Source organism: Pogoniulus pusillus, chromosome 10, assembly GCF_015220805.1.
Source record: "Pogoniulus pusillus isolate bPogPus1 chromosome 10, bPogPus1.pri, whole genome shotgun sequence".
Lineage (NCBI taxonomy): Eukaryota > Metazoa > Chordata > Aves > Piciformes > Lybiidae > Pogoniulus > Pogoniulus pusillus.
The window spans coordinates 32,388,031-32,405,726 of NC_087273.1; the positions used below are offsets into that span (position 1 = coordinate 32,388,031).

Below are 17,696 nucleotides of genomic sequence, written 5' to 3' on the forward strand. Positions count from 1 at the left end.
TGGGCCCCCCAGTTTAAAAGGGACATTGAGATGCTTGAGCGTGTCCAGAGAAGGGCGACGAGGCTGGGGAGAGGCCTTGAGCACAGCCCTACGAGGAGAGGCTGAGGGAGCTGGGATTGGTTGGCCTGGAGAAGAGGAGGCTCAGGGCAGACCTTATTGCTGTCTACAACTACCTGAGGGGTGGTTGTGGCCAGGAGGAGGTTGCTCTCTTCTCTCAGGTGGCCAGCACCAGAACGAGAGGACACAGCCTCAGGCTGCGCCAGGGGAGATTTAGGCTTGAGGTGAGGAGAAAGTTCTTCACTGAGAGAGTCATTGGACACTGGAATGGGCTGCCCGGGGAGGTGGTGGAGTCGCCATCCCTGGAGCTGTTCAAGGCAAGGTTGGACGTGGCACTTGGTGCCATGGTCTAGCCTTGAGCTCTGTGGTAAGGGTTGGACTTGATCTATGAGGTCTCTTCCAACCTTGGTGACACTGGGATACCCTAGGACAAAGGCATGTGTTTTGGACTAACAAGCTACTTCAGCTTTAATGGTGGCACAACAGAAGACTTAGAAGTTATTCTCTCTCAACAGTGCCTACGTTGTTGTGCATGTTCTTGACGGTTATTCTGTGATGCAACACATTTAAATTAGCAGCTTTGCAGCTATGCCAGTTGCAAATTGCTATTTCCAAATCCTTTCTTCTTGTGTTTGCAGCATCAGTGCCCGCAGGCTGACCTGTAGTTAAATATCTTGGAGGATCTACCCAGGCAGAGGTAGTTCAGCTAAGGCAGTAAGAGCTCTGCCATTGACCTGCTGACTCGAAGGTATCACCCACAGGCTTTCAAAGACATTTCTTCAGGTCTCAGAAAAGTGTTGGGTGTATGCACCTAAGCAGCTTGTTCCTTAGCCTGTGCAACATAGGCCTCCTTCATTGCTATGTTAATCTCAGCCATAGTGGAAGATTTGTGCTGAATCTGCTGCCTGTTCACACACAAACCCTTTGGGTTATTTGTCTTTAGCCAGCATTATTATTATCCTCTTGGGAGCTATGTGAGTTTGGTATGAGTCACAGCTTGTTGACATACAACATGGAAAGAAAAACCCCAACGATCTAGCCAAATCTGCTGTCATCTGGAAATGTTTGTGAACTCCAGAATCACAGCAGCTTGAGGAGGAAGCTGGGGGGAAAAGGAGGCTTTGACAATCCTTATTTTTTGATCTGTCAGCAGCATGCCACCACTAGTAGAAGTCACAGGGTAAGTTTCTCAGTGGGTCTGGTAACACCAAAATAGCACTAGGGTCTATTTTAGTAAGTTCTGGTTGAATATAAGCCAAGCTAAGGGGATGCAGCTGTAAATGGCATCCGGACACAGGAGCTTTCCGATGCGATTACTGTGATGGTTACGAGGATTTACCTGTACGAGGAGGACCACTGGGATCAACAAATACTTCATGTTCTGAAGAGCCATCAGGCCCCATCATTTTCCTCTGGCTGCTTCCCCTAGTGCCATTGTCTGTCTCCTTAGGGCCTTACAGGCCAGGGAAGGAGCTGAGGGGCTCCCCACATCCCCCCCTAAGCTCCCTTGGCTCCCTGTGTCTGAGCCAGATGAATGTGAAAGTGCAGAAGCTGGTGGAGTGAGATCAGGGCTTCCACAGAAAAATGCACTGAAGGAGGAAACCAAGAGAGTAACAATCCCACCACAGAGAGGTTTATTTATCTCTGCACAGCTGAGACCACCTCTGGAGCAGGTCTGCAACATGGGTCCATGCAGACCACACACAAGCTCAGCACAGCCATGGACACAACTCCTCAAGATGCAGGAGGCAGCAGCATAGAAGCTCTTGGGATGCTACTCATGACCAGGGCCTAGTTCAAAGTCCTGAATGGCAGGTTCTGCTTGACTCTGTGAGTGGTGTCCACTGCCCACAGCCAGGTTTGGACTCCTCTGGGTAGTGGCATGCACAGGTCCTGCAGCAAGAGGAGCCAAGCTCAGCAGGAGCACTCACAAGGCCATCACAGTAGACAGCAGTGGAGAAGCAGGGGCAGGGAGGATCCCTGTGTCTGGGATAGGTCCCTCCTGCAAGGCCAGGGCAAGGCCAGGGCACCTGATGAAAGTGCCCAGGACTCTTCTGTGGCTCCCCAGCTGTGCTGCCAGGCAGGACCAGATTCACAGAGCCCGAGTGGGCCCTGGAGGAGCATCTCCCTTCACATCTGCCATGCTCACACTCTTGGCTGGGATGCTGGCCATGGTGACAGTTCTGGGATGTGTGCTATGGCAATTCTCACCCAGCACACAGCGCCCTGCTTGTCAGCTCAGTCCCTCACCTTAATGGTGCAGAGCAGTCTGTTACAGGATCATGGAACTGGCGTGGTTGGAAGAGACCTTTCTGATCATCAACTCCAACTGTTAACCCAGAACTGCCAGGTCACTACTGAGCCATGCCCTTCAGCACCACAGCTACACGGCTTTGAAACCTTCAGGGCTGGGGGCTCCATCCACTACTGCCCCGGACAGCCTGTTCCAGGCCTTGACAACTCTTCTGGGGAAGAAATCGTTCCTCATGGCCAACCAAAACCTCCCCTGGGGCAATATGAGGCAATCCTATCACTTGTTCTCTGGGGGAAGAGACTGAACCCAGCCTTGTTCCAATCTCCCAGGGCCTCCTGGGCTGAACCCCAGTTCCCTCAGCTGCTACTCCCAAGACATATTCTCTATGGACATGACCCAGCACTTCGGTGCCCTTCTTGGAGGGACCAAAATCTGAACTCTTTGTATTTGAGGTGTGGCCTCACCAGTGCCCAGTACACAATGACTTCTCACGGGGCTGAAGTGACTCTGGTTGTATCAAGTGAGGCCATCTTCCACCCTGGTGTCTGTGCTGGTAATGATGCTTTCTAATTACATGATATCTGATGTTTCACTCAAGAAGCTGGACACAGGCCAGCAGTAAATGAGAGGAGACAGAGACAAAAGCTAGTTGGTAGAAACAGGCAGGTATTCTTTATTTCATGTGGCACAGCATTAGGCAGACAACCCAATAAACAGTTGGTAACAGAAAACCCAAAGCTATCTCTTCCAGGACCATCCCCCAAACACGGGTCTGCTGCCAGCAGTGGCACCGAGAAGATGTCCTTGCCTGTCCATTCTCATCTCCTCATTGTCTGCAAACGCTTTGGCCCAGAGCATCCTTTCCAAGGAGACTTAAGCTGTAGGATACAACATCTTTAGGCAGCGAATGTGCTGTGTGGCACCACCACAGGGCGATCTCCTCAAGCCATGCTAAAATAGGACGCTAACCCTGGAGAGAAGGCTCACACTTCTCTGAGGTAATACATGGCTGCTCCTCAGCTGACAACATGAGGGGGCACCTGAGGGAAGGAAGACCAGTATGGCTTCACAGCCTAGTTTGGAACTCCTGATGCAATAAGGGGGAACCTGGTGTGGCACCTGCTGAGAAATGGTGAGGACTTCTGCAGCCCTGGCAGCACCAGGGAGCTGAGCCCATCACTGAGGGAGCTGAGGGCAGAGCTGTTGTTAGACTAGGAGGAAGAGAGGCCAGCCAAAGATGAGGACAGATGTGATCGGTAGGTGAGAGGGAAGCACTGGCAGGGAGTTAGGTAGTAAGCAGACTGGATTCGAGGTACGAAGAATGGCTGGTGCCAGAGAGATGGCTGAAAGACTAAGGGCAGAGCATTAGAAGCCTTGGGGTGTTAGCTTTTATTACCTACAGGTTACTCTCTCTACATATACTACTTTTTCTTTTTTAAATTAAGAAAATAAGCATTTATTAACAGGTCACTGGGTCAAGTCCTGCCTTCCACTGAAGCCAAACCCATTGACTTCAGCGTGAGGGAGCCTCGTGTAAACAAGAAAGGGCCAAGCTGGCCCTCTAAGTCCTGAAGTGTTTGCTTGTACCCATTTTTTCCATCCTGCTGGGAAACACCGACTGAAGGGTGAGTGAATGGTGACCAATTTCTCTCCAGCAAGCAGGAGAGTGCCAATGAAATGTGGCAAAGGAGGAATGAGAAGGAACAGAGCAGGAGGTGTTGCTTGGCAAAGAGGCTGATCCGCATTTCCAAGCATCGGCACGAAAAGAGAGGATCTGGATCGAGTGCTACTGGCCGTCACTGTCTGAGCAACCACAGACCTCCTCCTCGAGCTTTGGCGAGGTGCTGCACAGCCAGGGGAAAGAGAAGGGACCAGCTACCTTTTGCAAACATCACCTTCATCCCTCCATCATCATCCCTTCGGGTGCTCCTCTACCTCCAACTGCCTGCAGAGGGCAGCAGCAGCCGCTGAATACAAAACACACCTGGGGTGCAAGATGAGTTAAAACGTGGGCGGGGTGCGTCTTACAAACGAGGTGTTGAAGGTGGAAACCCAGTGGGTGCTTTTAGACACAGAACAGTACGATTTTGGGTGCGTTTTCCACTTTTATTTCACTATGCTGAAACATACATTCACCATGTGTGTTGTGATGCAGCTGACAGTGTAATGGACACTTAATCCCTTCGGTGGGCACCAGAGCTGGACACTAACGAGGTTTCAGTGGACGTTCTGTACAGGTTAAGGCTTGACTCTGAACTAGGTAAGTAAATTCTGACCAGATTCTCAAACAGATTTTTGTTGTTGTTGTTTCGTTTTCCTCTGAGAAGAAAAAAAGGGAAATCAATACAAAAACTATCTGTGGTTATTTCAGATTAATCATCTCTTAGTGCTGCGAACTAAGTAAAATACAGATTTGTTATTATTTCTCTTTTTTCTTTCTTAATTCTTATTTGTCTTCTCCAAAATAACTACATATCATTTACAAGGTTAGGATCTGTGAAAGGGTGCTGGAAGCTGACTCTGAATGATGCTGACAGAAATCATTAACACACTAAAATCATTACTACCTGATAAGGTAATTCAGTCAAAGGTATACGAAGCACACTTTGTAAGTGCTGAAGAGGAGAGGTTCGTCCTCGTTTGTCGGGCAGTAACAAAACCAGATGGAACAAAGAGAAGATTCAAGTTTGCTTTTACTGAATTAAACGGCGTTATTGGCACATCTAACGTGTGGTGGAACATTACACAGAGGACCTAGACAGCTTCTAGCATTTTGAGGTGGGGGTGGGCGGCGGGGGGAGGGGTAATCTTCATTGGACAACATCCGTAAACAAAAGGCTTGCCTCTAACGCAGATCTGTTTAGGCGCTCAGAAACTGAAAAGGCATGGAGCTGCTGGATGTGTTTTACATGAGCTCAGGGTTCGTAGTTTGCTTTTGTTTGGTGTAGGGGGGGTGTTGGTTCGTTTTGTTTAATGAACGTGCAGGTCTAGCTCAAAACTGAGAAGAAAAATTAAAAACGCTGCTTCTCTGCAATGTTTGGGTTTGGTTTTTGTTTTAAACTGTTGCTTCATGCAATACTGTTTAGCTGCTGCTGATTCGGATTGCTTTCTATGGGAAGGGAGCGCTGCCAAGTTTCTTTGTTAATGGTCAAGATCAATTCTTCCGCGTGGGAATTCTTGCTGTTTTGTTTTGTTTTGCTTTGTTTTGTTTTCCAGAGACAGATACAAGTCAGGCAGGTTGGAACTGAGACTCCGCGTGGGCTCTCGCATTCCTGCAGGTGGGCGTGACTGGATTCACAGGGCAATCCAGGTTATTCCTGCAGGGATAAGAGACTTAGGGTCATTACCTGAAGCAGCCACTCTCTTACAGAACAGGTTGTGTCGATTCGTGCATGTAAACAAAAGCTGCAAACGGCATCACCCCAGGAATAAGCAGCTTGGCCCCAGACCAAAGTCCCGCTGATGCCAGGGCAAGGAAATCAGTGGCAGCAGTGGACTTTTAAGCACGCCACATTGTGCTGTCTCTGACACTGCAAGCAGAACACCAAGAGAACAGCTCCTTACTCTCCTCTCTCCCAAGTAAGTATCAGACACTGAAAGTCAGTTTTACAGCATCAGACTGGTTGGGGTTGGAAGGCACCTCTAAAGGTCATCTAGTTCAACCCCACTGCAGTCAGCAGGGACATCCCCAACTAGAGCAGGTTGCTTGGAACCATAAACAACCTGACCTGAGATGTTTCCAGGGTTGGGGCATCTGCCACCTCTCTGGGCAACCCGGGCCAGGGTCTCACCACTCTCAGTGTAAAAGATTTTCCTTAGGGCCTGTCTATCCCAAAGCAGGAGAGCACAATAGCTTCCAGGGGTAACACTCAAAACTCTTCAAGAGGTAGCTCAAGTAACTGGTTCTTTACACCAAGGGCTAGGGTTTATCTATTATTTTAAGAGCAAAATGCTGCTCTTGATTTAAACAAACCACATGAGCAGCTTTTTATTTTTCCCCTCCCCTCCTGCAGACAGCATTCCAAGCGGTTTGCGCAGCGCTGCTGGCATTAGGGGCATTTTGCAGGGCAGGTTAGGACGCAGGAGATGGTTTTGCAGACAGAATAATAAATATTAAGTATTAGCTTTAGCAAGCCACAGCTGAGAGCAGCATGCCTTTCCCCCAAAGAAAGCTCAACATGAGAAAAGCTGCGTTCCCACCCCAGCCTGACCAGCACGATGCTGCTTTCAAACACCACGTGTGCTTTCCGAATCCAAAGCAGCCAAGACACCCCAACGCCCTGCACACCAAATTCGCTGGGTTTGAAAGGAAAACCACAAGCAAGTTGGATTGGATCTTTGCAAGTCAGGGATTCAGTCTGCACGGGACATTCACGAAGCAGCTGCTATGCTTTCCCCTGGCTGGCTTGTTTGAAACAAAACACGTATGTTTAAGAGCAAGTGATCTTTGTTCTTAAACGACAGAAAAGCAAGACGACAGACCTTTTGTTTATTTTCCAACTTTAGAATTAGAAAATCAGCCTCTACCAAAGCATGGACAGTGAGGACTTCCCAGAGAGCCAACAAAAGCAGATGAGGAGCTTCTCTTTCTCCAGCTGGCACCACAAAAGATGTTCAGAGCCAAATGTGGTTTTAGATTCAAACACCAGAGCTGATAACGACACGAATTCCACTTGCAAATTAATGCCAGCGAGAGAAAGCCGAGAGGTAAGAGGTGAGTCATGGTGGGGGAAAAACGACATCTGCAACATGCCAGCCCAGTAAATGCCTTGGAAAATCATCTAGTCCTCTTACCTGTGGTCAATCCTCCCCATCTTCTGGTGTGATTTCTGTCTCTTTATGTACCACTACCTTGGTCACTGACATGTCAGGGTGCTGCTCTTTGGCTTCTTTAATTGCCTGAGCCAGCGCCTATCCCAAGGAAACCACAGAAGGGCAAAAACAAAAAGGAGGTGGAACATGCATGATCAGTAGCAAGGTGGAGAGATTCATGAGATATTACACAATCTACAAATGAGGAAAATGATTATAATACGAAATATACCATCATTGATTTAACTGCTAACCCACTTTAATTTAAGGCATGCCACTATCAGTAGTATCTCTCAGAGCTACGTTCACAAAACGCTCTCTCTGGCAGTCTGCAGGGTAGCCTCTGGCAGCTGAGAGCTGTTACCTGATCGTGGTCGATGTCAGCATCTCCTGTGATGACTATTCGCTTCTCGATTCTGGTCTCTGAGATGCCTCCTTTCACAGTCTAGATGGGAAGGACAAATGCAGGTTAGCAACTCACTTCAAAGAGTGCTGCTACTCATCCAGAGCAGGACCCAGACACGGACCGAACTGTATCAAACCGCTCGCGCAGAGGGGACAAGCCTGAGCTGCAGCCAGAGCAGATCTGAGGTTGGCCTGCTCTGAGCGCAGTAGGTGACCTCCAGAAGACCTTCCAATGCAGATCAGTCGATGATTCTAATCAACCTGCACACACAGCATCACAGAATCAGAATGTTTTGGGTTGGAAGAGACCTTTCAAGGCCAACCAATTTGAATCCCCTGCAGTTAGCAGGGAAGGCTTCAACTAGAACAGGTTGCTCAGAGCCTCTGACAACCTGAGCTTGACATCTGTATGTCAAAAACCACAGACTTAATGGTAAATTCATCCCCATGAAGAAAGGAATGGAGATACAGACAGGTCATATTAAGATTTAGTGAAGGCCAGCTGCAGGCTTCAGAAGGATGTAAAGGGTGACAACGACTTTGTTTAGCCCACCTAGTGAAGGGTAAATATTGGCAGGAGAGCTGTGACAGCACTTAGAGGAAGGAACTCACAGAGAAACTTATTTAGATGCTGTGTTGGAACTTGGAAGGCCTAATGTCATCTCTGTGCAGCCATAAGCTTTTGGTCTGGCTGTGGGCATCTTCATAGAATCATAGAACTGATGAAGTTAGAAGAAACCTTTGAGATCAGTAAGTCCAACCACTGAAGTTCCTTAGAGCACCACCACTCAGTAACCACGGTGTCTGAGTTGTCTGAATGTCCTAGGATTCACAGGCACTACAGTCAGGTCTACAGAGCCTCAAGCTCAGGCAAGTTATTCCTGCCTGGCTGCTGTATGATGATGCCTACATGCCTTCCAGTCCCAGACAGTGTCTGCAGCTCACTTAAATGTCTCTGCACAAGGAGGTTTTGTGCTTGCACAGACATATCCTGAGGGTTTGTGATTCTCAGGACTCCTGTCAAGTCCTTGGACAATGTTTTAATGAAGCCAATGTGGCCAAAGCCAGGTGAATGAAGACAAGGACCCAAACCAGAGAGAGCTTTTGTCCAGACCATGTTAAAGTTTAAAAACAAATGACAGAATCAAAGAAAATATCCATCCTTGTGGGGAAAAACCAAATCTGAGCTCCTTGTTTTCGAGAGGACTCACTTTGGTGATATGTGTAGTGGTTGTAGTGCTGGTGGTTTCAGATGTGATGGTTTGTGCACTCATCAGCACCCCTGGCTCTGAGTCAGCGCTGCAATCCACCTAGGAAAGAGAAGAGAAAATTGCCCATCACAAATTTAGAACCATAGAATCATTAAAGTTGGGAAAGACCCCCAAGATCATCAAGTCCAAATTGCTCCTGAGCATGGAGAGGCAGGAACTGGGCTGGCTGAACTTCCCTGTCAGCAGTTCCTCATCAAGTGAGTATCTAATGGTAGGGAAATAACTGCTGTTATCATGTGCTGTGGGGGTGATCACATGTTGGTATTTCTCTCCATGTCTCAAGACTCCCTTTCACTTCTGGGAAATCCTTCACAGGAGAAGGAAGGGCTTTGAAACAGACATGGGGATCACTCTTGGGCAGGCTGTTCTTCAGTACATCCTGAGTCAGAAAGAACTCTGGCATGGTGGGAGTTGGAGGGGACCTCTGGAAATCATCTAGTCCAACCTCTCTGCTAAAGAAGGGTCACCCAGCAGGTTGCCCAGGACTGCAATGTCCAGGTGGGTTGTAGTGTCTCTCCAGAGAAGGAGACTCCACAATCTCTCTGGGCAGCCTGCTCTAGGGCTCCAGTATCCTCACGTGAAAGAAATTTTGTCTGTTCAGAAGGAACCTCCTGGGTTCCAGTTTTGTGCCTGCTGACCCTTGTCTTCTAGCAAGGCAGCACTGCAAAGAGTCTGGCTCCATCCTCTTGCCCCTCATCCTTTAGCTCTTGCTGAGCATTGAGAAGATGGTGAAACACTGCAACAGGTTTCACCACATCCAAGCAGGCTGTGGATGCTTCCTTCCTGGAGGTGTTCAAGGCTAGGCTGGATGAGACCTTGAGTGACCTTTTCTAGTGGGAGGTGTCTCTGTCTATGGCAGGGGGTTGGATGCTCTTTGAGGTCACTTCCAACCTAAACTGTTCTATGATTCTAAGATCCCCTCTAAGGCTGCTCTTCTCCAGGCTAAACAGCCCCAGGTATCTCAGCCTTTCCTCCTCACAGAGAGCCTCCACTCCCCTCAACATCTTCAGAACCTCCACTGGACTCTCTCCAGTAGTTCTCTGTCTCTCTTGAGCTCAGAATAGGACCCAGTACTCCAGATGTGGCCTCACTAGGGCAGACACATTCTCCTGCTAATGTTTTAACCTAGAACAGTTTACTCAAAGGGACACACCTAAAGCTGGGTGAAGAAGCACAGCTTCCTGCAGGCCGTGTGTCAGTCAAAGGCTGGTGTTTGCAGGCTTGCTTACCTGAGAAGACTCGTAAGTTATGGTTTTTGTTTCTGTATGGACAACTGGCACTTCCTTTGTTGAGATTTCAAGGTTTTCCCCACCAGCAGGAATGCTGCTGAAACTGATAGTCTCAGTCTTCACAACTGGTGACTGTGCAAAGAGGGAAAAAAAAGGAATTGGAACATTTAGCAAAGCTTCTGCAATTCTCAGATGGCAGATGCCCCATTCCTGGAAACATTCCAGGTCAGGCTGTTTGGGCCTCTAAGCAACCTGCTCTAGTTGCAATGTCCCTGCTGACAGCAGAGGGGTTGGACTGGATGACCAGCCCTAACAGTCTATGATACTGTAATTCTGTGTGACCTTTAATGGCCCCTTCTGACCCAGACCATTCTATGATGATAAATGCTACCAGGTAAGAGCATGCATGGCATTTTACCCATGATGGAAACACCAACAGGCCTTGCAGGTTACAAGGAAAGAAGAGAAGAACCAAACTGCCTGCTGTAGAGATGCAGTCATCCATGTTTGGCAGACTTCACTTTCCATGCCAGGAAAATATTAGTCTACTATTAGTCTACTATTGCTTGTGTTCACAGTTCAGCAGTCTCAAAATTCAGTAAGCACTCACCTCAAAATGTTGTTTTCTTTCCAAAGACTCTGACAGGTGGACTGTTGTACTGTGCTCCTGTGCTTGCTGACTTGAAGAAGCTGCAGCACCTTCTCGTTTGGTCAGGGCTTTCTCAGCCTTGTCCCTTTTCTCCTCCTTGGTCCCCTCAGTCCCAGCAGATCCCTCCTTCCCCTTCACGCCGGCAGCCACTGCAGCCTGAGCATCCAGCGCCAGCCCGGCAGCTTTGGCAGCATCTCCACTCCCGTGCACATCCATCCCACGGCTCTCCTTGATCACTACAGTCTCCTCTACCACCGTCTTCACTGCATCCTGATGTGGCTGAGTCTCTTGTTTCATTTCACTGGAAGTCTTCTCCTGAGATGTTGTCGTGTCTATTCTCTGTGGAGAAGGAAAAAAACACAACCCTCAGTGTCAGGAGATGATGCTCCACCTGGTAGCTCCTCAGCTTAGTGTGCTGTGAATGCAAATAAAAGTAACAGGTGTTGCATTTTGCCAGTTTATTTCTCTCACATCACGTGGACTTTCCTTCTCAGGACATCATCAGAGTAGTAGAAATGAAAAAGAAGGCAAGAGTCATAGTTTTGAAATTGGAGACAAACATCACAGTGTTTTTCTCAGAATTCCAATGTGGTAAGGGTTGATGGAATCTCTGGAGATCATCTAATCCAACCCCCCTGCTAAAGCAGGGTCACCCACTGCAGCTTGCCCAGGACTGCAATGTCCAGGAGGGTTTGGAATCTCTCCAGAGAAGGAGACTCCACCACCTCTCTGGGCAGCCTGCCACTAAAGTGTCTTCTCCCGTTTGGATGGAACGTCCTGGCTTCCAGTTTGTGCCCATTGCTCCTTGTCCTGCTGCTGGACAACACTGAAAAGAATCTGTCCCCATTTTCTTGTCTCTACCCTTTAGCTATTGATCAGCACTGCGAAGATCCTCTGTCAGGCTGCTCTTCTCCAGGCTAAACAGCCCCAGGCCTCTCAGCCTCGCTTCCTCACAGAGATGCTCCAGTCCCCTCAACATCTCTGTACCCTCTGCTGGAGTCTCTCTAACAGTTCTCTGTCTCTCTTGAACTGGGGAGCCCAGAACCGGACTATTCTCAATGCTACTGTTGTGTGAGTTTTATAAAGGCAAAATACAGCACCCTGCAAAGTGACTAAACCAAAACGAAATGAGAGAAAAAAACCTGTTCTTTTCTGTCTCCTTTTAGAATCTTTTTGGGGTGAACTTTGACTGTGGTCCATGACACCACAGGAAAAGGCACACAAACACATGCATTAGTTACAGAGGTTCTGAGTGATGCATGAAACCAGGAAACCAAGGAGAAGCAAAACAGTGGGCGTGGGGTTATAACGATGGAGGGAACCAAAGGTCCACCTGAGCCCAGCTCTGTGCAGTCGAGGTGACCCCTCCTATGAACTCAGTCGGTTTCCGGGCGGACTCTATTAAAGTGAAGATATCGGACCCATCCAAGGCCTTTTCACTGGTGAACTGTTTAGTCTAAACAAAGAAAGGCAGAGTTACAGGTAGAAGCAAGGCAAGACCCACAACCACACAGATGTTAATTGCCAAGAGACAGGGAGGAAAGAGAGAGGAGGACGCAGGGGCGGGAGGGGGGTTGGAAAAGAATGGGAAAATAAATCGGAGCAAACTCGTAATGGCTGTAAGTAAGCAAGAGTTACAAAGCAGAGTTGTTAGCATTGGCGTTTTCAAGCAAACCTTTGGGGTTTGGGGTGCTTTTTTCCTCCCCCCCCACCTTTTATTAACAAGCCACAGCAGCAGTACCAGAGTTCGGTAACATGGATCTTTAAATAAATCAGGAGGGTTGGAAGCCTGCGAGAAGGTCTGCTTCAGACTGTGGAGTCAACGGATGAGGGCAAAAAAATAAGCCGGGTTGGCTGCTGTCAACACAAAGCCAAGCAGCAAGAGGACTGAAAGGTAAGGGTGGTGTGAGGGCATGGCCTAGAAGAAAGTCATGCTTTAATCTCTAAGCCACGGCAGGAGGTCAAAGCCACTTGTTACCACCACTTTTAAGGCAGACGACTCAGTAACATAGTGAGCTGTAGCAATGGTAAATGGCCGCTCTCTGGAGTATCTCCGCTCAGACAGGCTCTGCTCTCTCCGGGCAAACACCCCAACCTTTGCAGCTTCACTGCCAGGGCACTTCTCAGCTTTGGCAAGCTGCCTGCTTCCCAGTGCGCCACGTAACTGCCAGTCCTGCTCCATCTTCAGGGTCTTCTTTGAGTTCTCCTCTTCGGGACTTGGCAGCTGCGATGCTGCTTCCTTTATAGGGGTCAGGGAGTCGGAGAGCTTTCTTTTGGTGCTCTGCACGTCAGATCCCCTCCTGCTTTTCTCAGCAGCTATGGGCTCCAGGATTTCATACTCGGCTGCTACCGGAATGGTTTTCACTCGTTCTTGGTCTTCCCTTCCCATTTTCTGCAGTGCTTCTCCTGACGCCACTTTCTCGCCCTCTTTCACTTTACTTGTCATGGTTACGATTTTCCCGGACACGGTATCATAGGACTTTCCTAGGGTGAACATTTTCTGCTTATTCTCCTCTTTGGATTGGATTTCACTTTCCAAGTCCTCAAAGCTCTGTGTTAGAACAGCACTGGGCTTTAATATCTCGTCTGGAAAGGCAGTTTTACTGCTGACAGTCACTACTTTGTACGTCAGATTCTGTCTCGCTTCACCATCAACTACCTCAGAGGGTATTTTGTCTATAATAACCCAATCCTCAGTGCCCTATATTTGAGATATAAAAGCTAAATTAGAATGGCTGAAGGTTTAGCTGCACTTCAGGAGCATGAAAGTATGAAGGCTTTTTGAGAAATCAATGCTGCCTTTTCTGAAAGCATCTCTGAACTACTCAACCTCTTCAACCGCCGTAATTTTACCCGCAGTATCTCTTAAGAGCATTTCTCAAGCAAACAGATAGAACCACCTTAGGCAAAGTACAATTTCTTTGCATATTTCATTTAGAATTGACTTTTTTGGGGGGGCATGTTCCCTTCAGAATGCACAATTTCTTTGGATATTCCCATAAAATGTGGAGGCAACAAACTAAACTTTGGCCACGCTTATTTCTGTGTTCACTTGAAGCAGAGCAGCTTTATCTTTCTTACTGATTTTGTTTTAGGTCATCATTTTAAGGGCCTGGAGTACATCCTGAGGTTAAAGAAATCCACCACATATCACAACGGTTCATCATGCTGCAGTCAAATACAAGTGACAAAACCAGGGCAAATAAGCCCACTGAGCTGTTCCCCAGCTGCCACAAACACACTGTTGATGGGGATTTAGCATAATGTGTTTGTCTGTAGCTGCAGCCTGCTCTGCATTCCCTTGTTTTCATGAGAAGCACATCAACCCCCTGTCAGGGTTGTTTAAACTGAGCACTAAAACACAGGAAATTCCTCATCTCTACAGATTCTGAAGGGAATTTCAGGCAGCATCTTGAGTCTTCCTTGCGCAGCTCTAACTCTGTGCTGCCCTCTGCAGCCTCTAGCCAGTTATAGCACCTTGAAAACCATTAACTTCTGTTACTTTAACTAAGCACAGGTGGCAGTCTAAAAGGGAATGAATGAATGAAAAACAACCTCTAGGGATGATGGGATACTTTTCTGGATAATGATTTGATGAGAAGCAACCCAAGTGCCAGCGGATTCTCCTTCCTGCAGCTTCTTCTCTATCTCACTTGGCTAATAGAAAGAATAGAGAGTTCACCATCACTCAGCAGAAGCTGAATTCATTTGCTACAAAGGAAATTCGCTCTAAATGCCAGCAGTGCCCCATTCACCATGACATTCCCAGTGCTGGAAACGCATGCAGAAGTGCAAACAAAATCCACAAACAGCACCGTGCAAGGACAATTATATCTAACAGGGAAGTCAGCCTCTAGGAGCAAGCTTTAAGTTCTGGGGAGAGGACTCATTCCTCAGAATTTGGCCCCCAGATTCCATCTGAAACTTAAGAAATAATTAAAAATAGTGCTTGGGAGAAAAAAAAAAAAAACAAACCAAACAACAAAAACCCAACCAAAACTAATAAAAATGAATCACCCCCAAGCTTATCTGACTGCATTTCAAGAAAGTGGTGTTTGTTTTTACCTGCAGTTCAATGAGTGTAGTACCTCCCTTCTGCAAAAATATGAGTTTCTCTGACTTTTCTGTTTCTTCTTTGGTCTAATGTCAGGGGGGATAAATGGTTTTAGTAAAAGGAGGAATATCAAGTCCACTAATACCTGACAACAGCTCATGGTACTTCTCTGCTCTACAGATTTTTAACTGCAGGGTAAAGCAGGCAGCAGAATTAAATAGCAATTTCAGAGCAAAAAGGTTACCAAGAAGTGAAAGGAAGTTTGGATAACACAAAACCCACTAAACTGACCAGCACCTGGGTCTGGAAGCACCAAGTTCACTTCACCTTCACCTGCTGGCCCATGGATAATTTACTGTCCATTTGGACTCCAAGGTCTTTCTCCACAGAGCTGCTGCAGGGCAGCCCCCAGTCTGTACTGGTATTTGTTGTTATTCCTCCCCTGATGCAGGACCCTGCACTTGTCCTTATGGAACTTTGTGAGGTTTGCCTTCACCCAGCTTTCCAGCCTGTCCAGATGTCACTGGGTGGCAGCACAGCCTGACAGGGTGTCAGTCACCCCCCCTAGTTTTGTATCATCAGTGTTGAGGGTACACAGAGTCCCTTTGTTCAGGTCACTGATGAAGATACTGCACAAAACTGGGCCTAGTACTGATCCCTGGGAAATGCCACTGGCCACAGACCTCCAACTGGATTCTGCATTGGTGATCACAACTCTCTGAACTCTTGTTGAGCCAGGTACCAATCCACCTTACAGCCCAATCACCTAACCCACGAGGATGTGAAGGGAGACAGTATCAAAAGCCTCACTGAAGTCAGGGCAGACAATATCCACTGCTCTCCTGTCATCTGCCCATTTGGTCATACCAGATTAGTCAAACATGATTTCCCCATGCTGGCTACTTCTGCTAACCGTCTTTTCTTTCATGTGGTTAGAGAGGGCCTCCAGAATGAGCTGCTCCATCACCAGGGATGGAGGTGAGGCTGACTGCTCTGTACTTGTCTGAGTCTTCCTTCTTGCCCTTTTTGAAGACTGGAGTGACACTGGCCCTTTTCCAGTCCTCAGGCACCTCTCCTGTTCTCCATGACCTTTCGAAAATGATGGAGAGGCTCAGAAAGATCCCCAGTCAGGGACTTCAGCACTCGATGCACTGCATGGATTTCCGTGGGTTTAGTTCACCCAAGCTCTCTCTAACTCATTCCACACTGACCAGTGGAGTTTTATCCCCTCCAGTTTTGCTCCCTTGACTTAGTAAAGACTGAAGCAAAGAAGGCATTCAGTAATTCTGTCATCTATCACCGTGTCTCCCACCTGATTTAACAGTGGACCCCCTTGTTCCCTACTCCTTTTACTACTGATGTATTTAAAGAAGCCCTTCTTGTTTGCTCTCATCTCCCTAGCCAGGTTTAGTTCTGAGAAAGCCTTGGCCTTCCCTATTGCATCTGGAGATGCTCTCACAGTATTTCTGTACTCCTCCCAACTGAACCTGTGCTTTATGGCAACACAAACGTTACATATCACCTCCACACCTCATTATCTACCCACAAATTACAGGCAGCTCTTGAACTGGTCTGTTTCCTGCCAAGACTTCAAGGGTGTACAGGTAGAATGCACACCCTCAGCAATCTGTGTTGGGTTCCTCAAGGCAACAGGACCCAGCAGACTGCAGCAACTCTCAGTTCCCTTATGGAACTGGCCAAGCACGTCTAATGAGCAACATCATTACTTCTCTGTCATCAAAGACAGAGAGAGTTCTGCTCTTTGCTCTCTGTTTTCTTGCCAAGCTAGGTACTGTACACCCACCCGGCCTGCTGCATCACTGCTCCCAACCAGTCACCACTATTTAAACTATCTCTCCATCACCTTCATGGCTTCTTCTATGCATGGCTGGACTTCAAGTTCACCGAACACGTAACGAGGCCTGTGCTTTGCACCCTCAGAGAGACCCAATTCTGCCATTCAGCTTGCAGGGAATTTCATACTCTAAATAGGTAGCACAGAATCACACTATGGTGGGGGTTGGAAAGGACCTCTGGAGAGCATCCAGTCCAACCCTCCTGCTAAAAGCAGGGTCATCCACAGCAGGTTGCCCAGGATCACAATGTCCAGGTGGGTTTGGAATCTCTCCAGAGAAGGAGACTCTACAATCTCTCTGTTCCATGGCTCCATTACCCTCAAATGAAAGAATGTTCTCCTCACATTCGGATGGAACCTCCTGGCTTCCAGTTCGTGCCTGTTGCCCCTTTGTCTCCTGTCACTGGGCACCACTGAAGAGTCTACCCCCATCCTCTTGAACCCTGCCCTTTAGCTGTTGATCAGCACTGAGAAGATTCTCTGTCAGTCAGCTTTTCTTCAGGTCACTGCCTTTCCTCCTCAGAGATGTTCCACTCCCCTTCAGCCTCTGTAGGTCCCTGACTCTCTTGAACTGAGGAGCCCAGAACTTGACACAATACCACAAATGTGGCCTCACCAGGGCAGAGCAGAGGAGAAGCACCTCCCTCAGCCCGCTGGTCACACTCTTCTTAATGCATCCCAGGAAACCATTTGCCTGATTGACCATGGGGGCACATTGCTGGCTCATGGTGAACTTCTCCACCAGCACTCCAGGGTACCTCTCCTTGGAGATGCTTTTGAGCAGGTCAGCCCCTCACCTGTACTGATACAGGGGGTTATTCCTCCCCAGGTGTGTGACTCTACGCTTGCCTTTATTGAACTTCATGAGGTTCCCCTCTGCCCAACTCTCCAGTCTGTCCAGGTCTCACTGCCTGCACAGCCTGACAGGGAGTCAGCCACTCCTCCCAGTTTGGTATCATGTTTTTTTGCATCAATAATAATATACATCTGCTCTTGCTTCCATCTTTGCTCCCACAGCCTCCTGAGATCTGAGATGAGGAATCACCTGCAAGCGGGGAAACAGCCTCCACCTATGGCCTCTAAGCTACTGAGGGCTGTGATGGGTACAAA

The 17,696-nt window shown here is 48.1% G+C and overlaps 1 protein-coding gene and 1 long non-coding RNA gene across 20 annotated transcripts in view; one reads left to right on the forward strand and one right to left on the reverse strand.

Annotated features, from left to right (window-relative positions):
• Window positions 1-2,957: 2,957 nt before the first annotated feature.
• The window catches only part of EPB41L3 (erythrocyte membrane protein band 4.1 like 3), a 112,582-nt gene continuing 97,843 nt past the window's right edge, over window positions 2,958-17,696 (reverse strand). For 7 of the 19 annotated variants that reach the window (XM_064150158.1, XM_064150153.1, XM_064150160.1 and 4 more), the window contains 10 exons: window positions 14,743-14,817; window positions 14,233-14,334; window positions 12,656-13,378; window positions 12,011-12,133; window positions 10,639-11,016; window positions 10,029-10,160; window positions 8,740-8,838; window positions 7,488-7,568; window positions 7,106-7,222; window positions 2,958-5,628 (listed from right to left, as the gene is read on the reverse strand). In XM_064150158.1, coding sequence (XP_064006228.1) covers window positions 7,112-7,222; window positions 7,488-7,568; window positions 8,740-8,838; window positions 10,029-10,160; window positions 10,639-11,016; window positions 12,011-12,133; window positions 12,656-13,378; window positions 14,233-14,334; window positions 14,743-14,817 — 1,824 coding nt within the window. In that variant the 3' untranslated portion in view covers window positions 2,958-5,628; window positions 7,106-7,111. The remainder of the gene's footprint in view (window positions 5,629-7,105; window positions 7,223-7,487; window positions 7,569-8,739; window positions 8,839-10,028; window positions 10,161-10,638; window positions 11,017-12,010; window positions 12,134-12,655; window positions 13,379-14,232; window positions 14,335-14,742; window positions 14,818-17,696) is intronic. The other 12 variants (XM_064150168.1, XM_064150164.1, XM_064150167.1 and 9 more) reach the window with 5 other exon arrangements.
• LOC135178849 (uncharacterized) lies at window positions 5,878-11,363 on the forward strand. Its single transcript, XR_010303761.1, has 3 exons — window positions 5,878-5,890; window positions 6,818-7,025; window positions 10,665-11,363. It is a non-coding gene; the product is annotated as an uncharacterized LOC135178849 (long non-coding RNA).